The sequence below is a fragment of the Triticum aestivum genome, chromosome 5A, assembly GCF_018294505.1.
Source record: "Triticum aestivum cultivar Chinese Spring chromosome 5A, IWGSC CS RefSeq v2.1, whole genome shotgun sequence".
Taxonomy (NCBI): Eukaryota; Viridiplantae; Streptophyta; class Magnoliopsida; order Poales; family Poaceae; genus Triticum; species Triticum aestivum.
In genome coordinates, this window is record NC_057806.1 from 510,774,876 (window position 1) to 510,782,274 (window position 7,399).

General features: G+C 40.8%; 1 protein-coding gene across 2 annotated transcripts; it reads right to left on the bottom strand.

Annotated features, from left to right (window-relative positions):
* Positions 1 to 3,565: 3,565 nt before the first annotated feature.
* Positions 3,566 to 6,470, bottom strand: LOC123107416 (uncharacterized). Of its 2 annotated transcripts, none has more exons than XM_044529403.1 (3): positions 5,844 to 6,470; positions 4,693 to 4,760; positions 3,566 to 3,917 (listed from the first exon to the last, which is right to left on the bottom strand). In XM_044529403.1, exons 1-2 carry the CDS (start codon positions 6,456 to 6,458, stop codon positions 4,695 to 4,697), a joined length of 681 nt encoding a protein of 226 aa, XP_044385338.1. In that variant the 5' UTR covers positions 6,459 to 6,470; the 3' UTR covers positions 3,566 to 3,917; positions 4,693 to 4,694. The 2 variants fall into 2 exon arrangements, with proteins under 2 accessions (XP_044385338.1, XP_044385340.1); XM_044529405.1 differs by having other exon boundaries at positions 3,566 to 3,968.
* Between the last annotated feature and the right edge of the window lie 929 nt (positions 6,471 to 7,399).

Here is a 7,399-nt window from a genome sequence, read left to right on the forward strand (position 1 = left end):
GTCAATGTGTACGTGCAATGCACGTATTTGGAAGTATATATTAATTGCATGCGGATATCAAGTAGGATATTATTTGCGTGTTATTATGTGATTAGCACTATATTTGACATGAAATTAACTGCACGCTAAACGTGTTGAGCGCTTGACATTGAAGCAGTCTTGGTCGTTGGATCGACATGATTCGATGGTCGAGATTAATTGGATTTGCCCCTCTGGGTCTTTTTATATTAGTATAGATATAGATACTACATGTATAGTGTCCCATGAATTTGATAAAATTTTATAGGATGCACTAAAAGGAGAGTATACTCGATTTATCAGTCACTTTACAAATCAGCAAGTGCGATGATACAGGCCAATGAGAAATTTGAAAATGCGCTCAAATCAAGTAATGCTTAATATAAACAAATTATTTGGAAATGTGCTGCTCTTGTGAGGGCGACCCGAGCCATAGTTGTCGCCATCCATCTTCTCTTTTCCCTCCTCGCAGCCCGTGCCCCGTGCTGCACTTGATTCGAGTCAAACTTGGTTTTAGGCTGGTCATAGTAGGGAGTAACTTAGACTAGTGTCATGCATATGACACTAGTCTAAGTTAGTACTTCCATAGTGCAAAGTATCTTAGTAGTAGTATCATAGTTTGTTTCATTTATTGCCTTATAGACTCATTTTGCCTCGGGAAGCGCTATGTTACAGTAACATATTATGGGCCTGTTTGGTTCCAAATAAGTCACCAACTTATAAGTCGAAAAGTGAAAAAAGTGACTTATTTTGCCAAACAGACCCGACTTATAAGTCACCCCAACTTATAAGTCATAAGTTGCTCCACCCCAACTTAAAACTTATAAGTCACCCCCTTTTGCGTGGGTCCCACCACCTGCATGATGTTGATTGGTGTGGAAAGGTGTGTCAGGTGACTTATAAGTCAGGTGATAACCAAACAGGCGTGACTTATAAGTCACTAGTTTTAAGTCACCTGACTTATAAGTCGGGTGACTTATTGAAACCAAACAGGCCCTATGTTACTCCAAGCACCTCTCTCTTCATTAAATACTTGCCACATAAACAAAATTGTCTTGGGATGTGTTAAGTTACTACCTAAGTTCCCCCACTATGACTAGCCTTAGTAAAGCTCCTGTGCTGCACTAAATATCAAGAACCAAGATTTTCCGACATCCAAGCACTTGATTTGAGTCAAACTTGGTTTGCTGTACAGGATTCCACCATATTTGTCCACACAAATAGTTCTTGATATTTAGTCATGATTGTTTTTCTCCATAGTTCAGTGTCTACATTTTTATTCTCCTAATATAGTCATACTGTCCTTTTTATAAAGTGCAGATGTACTTTAGCCAATTGATTTTAGTAAAGCTCCTGTTTGTACAGTATGGATGAAAAGGTGCACTGAAACATCTTGCAAAAAAAATAGTCTTGTGCTGGATGCAGTTTTATAATCAGTTTTATAACCACAACTCCAGCAATCTTATTAGCCTTTTCTCATATGTATGCTAAATTAAAATGAGGCCAAACGAAAATCCAACTCGGTGCTCGGGCTCATCTGCTCCCGAGTTATAGTAAATTCAAAAAAAATGCTAGGAAAATTCAAAATAAACTGTTTTTTCTTGTATGAAAGATGTTCGCATGCGTGATGTCGGTGCAAAATTTCATCCCGTTTGGACATCTAGGAGCTCATGGCAAAAAAGAGAAAATCGGTCCAAATAGTGCTTGAACAGTAATCTTTCTCACATAGCCGAATTTGTCTTTTTTGTCGCGCGCTCCTCGAATGTCCAAACTCCACCAATTTTTGCACAAACATCACGCACATGAGCATCTTGCTTCCAAAAAAATCAGATGTTTTTTATTTTTTTTCTTTTTCTTTTTGCCCGGGCTCATCTGAGCCTGAGAAGCAGAAACACCGCTCTCAAGGCCGAACACATACATTGTAAATATAGCATGTTTTCCCAAAAATGGTTATGGAACTCATAGGCACCCTCCTACTTACTGTAACATAATCGAACTACTAATGGAATTTTTAGACCTCAGTAAAACTATAATTTTGGAGACAAAAACTTACAAATTTGACCTACACAGTATACCTATAAAGATATTAAGATTGGATACTTAAAAATCCTATACGAACTTTTGTCTTCAACATGTATATAGTTTTATGACATTTCAGTAAATATATTCAAGTAAAATATTGGTGGTTAAAGCCAGATTAGGAAGATCTTACCAAAACAAACAACTACTAGGAACTGGATCAATATATGTTTGCATGTCAAGCTCAGCTTATAGTGATTGTGAAGTGGGATTGAATGCATTTTGACGATGAAATCATCTAGGATCAAAGCGGAGGTGCCTGCTTTCTACCAAGAAATTGCATCGTCATTAAATGTTTATGTCTTCCTTTCTTCCTTGACAATCTGAATCTGAATACTACTTTCTTTTTCCCTAAGTTCTCTTTATGGTCCTTTCTGCTGAATATCTTGCAAATGCCACACTGAAGTGCAGGAAATTATTAGGTGTGTGGGTATCAGTCCACTATTCTCTTATGTCTATGAATATATGTACTTCTAAAGTAATACTACTTCCCAGTTAGCTCATTGTGAAGTAATGATACAATCAATGGGATGTTTTTCTACTGTTATGGATCTAGCGGAAAAAATGTTGTTTTGACATAATTGTTTTTCTCCATAGTTCATTGTCAAAATCTTTATTCTCCTAATACATTCACATAGTCCATATAAGTGCAGCTTTTAGTTCGTAAAAGTACTTCGTACTTTGCCCAATTGATTTCACTAGATCCCCTGTTCTGTACAGTATGGATGAAACACCTTGTAATTATTGGTAGTCTTGTGCTGAATGCAGTTTATAAAGAAAAATAATCTTTCATGACGATAAAACTGAATATTTTCAGACAGGAGCATCACACAAGGCATGACGAGTTCATGTCAAACACCTAGAACTCAAGTCGTCAACAAGTTGACAACATTGCATACTTGGTTTCACTAATTAAAGTAACAAGCAGATACCAATCCACAGTTACACCACAAGGCGGCATCTTGGCGTTGCCAGGCGAGAGGCTACGATGGATCGGCGTTGCTAGGGGTAGGTTTGGTCGTGTCAGGTGTGGGCTTGCGGCAAGCCTCTCCGGCCTCCTGCACTGGCATTGGGCTCCGTACACGAAAGAGGGGTAACTAAAGTACTAAACAAAGAATATATGAAACTGTAAAATCAAGTGCTTTCTCCTCCCATTGCAAAATCATTTTGTTTCTCCCGTTGCAACGCACGGGCACAATTACTAGTAAGTACTAGTAAGCATGCACGTGAAATTCACATGCATATGCGTGCCTGGCATGGCAAAGATGACATATCTAGTGCATGCTGATGCGTCTTTGTATCCTGATGAAGCATCAAAACTGTACCCAGGGAAATACCACCATAAGCATGCTGTAATAAGATGGATATGCTTCATAGCTAACTGTCGCCTGAGTTTCCAAAGATTTTTCTTGTACACAAGTTTTACATGTCAAGTAGTAATAAGATGGATATGCTTCATATCTAACTGTTGTCTGGTTTTCCAAAGGATTTACATCCATTCATCGTCGTGCCCACAACATGAACCAAAAACAAAATTCGTAGTTCAATTCAAAATACAACCTTTTGCAGCAAACTAACCCATGCAAAAATTAATAAGAAATTCACATATGAAGCAGATGTATCAAAAATTTACATGACCCAGCTGGATCATCTTCATCCGCTGTAAAGGTATATCCAGCATCGGCTTCGAAAAAGGCATATCAAACCGCCCTTATCTCCCTTCAATCCCTCTTAATCTGAGATCCAACGGCTCGCGGGAGCCCGCATCACGGGACGACCTAATCTTCCATACCACTTGATATGTTCCCAGATCCAGATAGCTATTAGAAACAACAATATGGCCAGAAACAAAGCTAGCTTAGAACATTCCCCTGGTTCAAACAGAGAATAGATGCATCTGAATAATTATTTTTCATCTACATTTAAATAAGGGAAATAACTACAGGTGTTAAACATGCCAGGGAAACTACAAATCTTTCCACTTAGTACAGAACTATACACTTAGTACAGAATTCACCATGTGCTTATCAGGATTGCAATAAAGGTTAATGACAGTAAAAATGAAAGTTAACCTCTCCCTGGATCATCAAATAAAGAAAATTGAGCACCATCATTGATCCGAGAGCTTATAACATGCAAGAACTATACACTTAGTACATAATTCACAATGTGCTTATCAGGATTGCAATAAAGGTTAATGACAGTAAGAATGGAAGTTAACCTCTCTCTGCATGCATCATCAAATAAAGAAAAACTGAGCATCAGCATTGATCCGAGGGCTTATACATGCAAGAAATATACACTTAGTAGAGAATTTACCATGTGCTTATCAGGATTGCAATAAAGGTTAATGACAGTAAAAGTGGAAGTTAACCTCTCTCTGGATCAATAAATAAAGAAAATGTGTTTGCCCATCGTGTTCATAAAAATAACTCATTATTTCTAAAACCATTAATTCAAGATATACATCAGATGTGCACTTCTACTTATTCAATTTGGAAGCGTCACATGACAAACAGAGTTTGACTTACTTCAAACAAAACATTCACATGCATGGTAATAGCAATCAATTTGTATAATGACATTTGAGCTTACGATTATGAAACCCATCGAAGATCTTCTTGATGCGAGGTATAGCAGTAGAAAACCGAGAAGGACTCGACCTACAAGCCATCCAAACACCAACATCAATCAGTCAGCTGCACCTATCGAAGATCTTCTTGATAATGTCCTCGTACGACCGCAACCTCGCTCTAGTAGAGCACGAGCTTGAGTTGCAGATGGACAGCAAGGGAGCACGGACTATTAAATCCTATAGATCATTCACCCATATGTTGTCCTAAATCTAGGGATTATGAGAAAAAGAGAAAATAAAAGCATGTACATCAGAGGCAACTAAACAAAAACATCGCCACGGTTCATTTAACATATAAAGCATTTCAAAAAAAATCATACGGCGTGTAAGTAGGAGTATCAACATTTGGACATATATTTAACAACTAACACATAGTAAATGAACTGCCCCTGTCCGCCTCCTTGTGCCTACTCCTGGTGCGTCTCGGGACTACCAAATTTGATGAAGAAAATCAACTGTAAAGAACAATGTCCCGGGCCTGCTCTCCCTAGTATTCCAACTCAGTTCTTCAAAATATATTTGGCCAAAATCTATGTAGCCCCTGGGCATGGTTTCTTTTGCTAGATATTTTTCACTTTTAACCTTTTATATATGTAGACATGACATATCACTGGACATAGCATAACGATATTCCCAAAAGATATGTGTTGATGTGTTTAACTCTCTTCCTTCTATTGGTATAATGTGAGAAAATTGCATTGTCCAGAAAAGTGATTCTTTCAGGGGATCTGCTTACTCCATATCTAAAACCCACATCAGTGTTCCTATGCATTGCATATTTGTTTTTTATATCATTCAGTGATGTAAGTTTTGCAATTATATGTCAGTACATTCTTTGTTTTGAACCATGTACAGAAAAAACCGAACGCCTTGGATAACTTAGAACTTTAGCAACCATTCACACTGTGTGGGGTGCCTTGTATCTGTGGGTGTACGTTCAATTGCTGAGGTCCTTTCGCAAAACAAAAAAGAGATAGTAGCAGCCATCGGTATTGAACATGGGAAGAACTATACAATAAACTGTCATTTCAACATGGACGAAGCAGAATATTACTATGAACCAATCACGCAGATAAATTCAGAAATTCGTCTGGGCCTGTCGGACACATACCAGTGCAGCGTGCGGAGGCCGCGCGTCGGGCAGACCACGCGTGTGAAGGGGCCGCAGATCGACGACGAAGGAAGGCGCTGATTCGGGCTTGATTGCGGCGCCGGAGCGGGGGAGAGCGCCCAGGTAGGGAGCCACCTGCCACAACGTGGCTGCGACGATGCGGCTGAAGACGGGCTCCCTACTCCCACTCCTCCTCGACAGTGTCGTCTGTGTCTTCCTCCCCGTCGCGCTCACCAAGGCCTTCCGCGGGCGGCATGGGTACGGCCGGGGGTCGTCCTCTCCACCTCCCTCGTCCATGTCCTCATCAGCGCCACCGACGCCTACGCGGCGCTCGCCTACTGCGCCGACCCTGGAGGGACTTCCCCTTCGCCTGGCTCCTCCGCCTCGTCGGCGACGGCCGGGCACGAAGGAACGCGAGGCGGCGGCTGGGCGCGGATGATGCATCAGGGCGGAGGCCATGGAGCGCGTCAGGAAGCTTTCCGACGAGTTCGACCGCATCACCGCCGCGCAGCAGGAGGGAAGAAGAAGCCCGCCGCTGCAAAGGTTGGGGAGGAGGTGGACGGAATACGTGCGTGTGTGAGTTCCGGTTAAAGATCGTGGAGCGATCGTGGGCATGGAGCGGGCAGGATAAGTGGGCACAATTTTTTCCATGGGCAGAGGAGTTCGGTTGACAGTAAAACATGGTTGGTGTCAAACATGGGAGGGCTATGGATCGTTGGATTACTTTTATTGCATGGTGTAGATAATTTGGTTCTCCGCCCTCTCGTGCTTTTATAGGGGTAGTAGATTAAAGAATATTACCCGCAAAAAAAGTATTAAAGAGTATTGAACGAGTATTTGAAAAATACGAATATTTAAAAATATTGAATATGTATTAAAATGTTGGAAAAGTATTTGAAAAATGTTAAATAAGCGTTCGGACAATGTTGAATGCGTGTTCAAAAAAGTTGATCACTTATTTAAAAAATGTTTTTGACATATACAAAAATATAGAGTGAAAACGAGAACAAACATAAGAAAAAACAAAAACAAAAAATAAAGAAGAAAAAGAAAAACCAAACAAAAAATGGAGAAGAAAACCAAAAAGCTAAATAAACCAAAACATGAAAAATGAAAAAAAAATGAGAAAGAAAAAGAAAAGAGACATCCCTAAGAAAAAGAGAAAAGAAAAACAAAACCAAAGAAACCCACGCTCATTTTGCCTCAACTACAAACCGTCTTAGAGCATCTCTAGCAGACCCCTTATATCATAGACCCTTATATTGCTTTTACAGTTCATGGAAAAACCGGTTTTAAGGGCTGGCGCAGACGTCGGCCGAACAGACCCCGTATAATCAACCCGTAAAAAAGAATATTCTCTGAATATACCTCTTCCTCTTCCTCTTCCTCACGCCAGTTTGAAATCGACCGCCGACCGACATGCGGACGATGAAGACGCAGAGCGGCCGCGACGCGGGCGGAGGCCAGAGCGGCCGGGGCGGCGCAGGCGGATCGAATGACCGGGGCATCGAGCTAGCGGAGCCACGGGCGAGCGCAACAGCCAGGGCAGAGGGCCA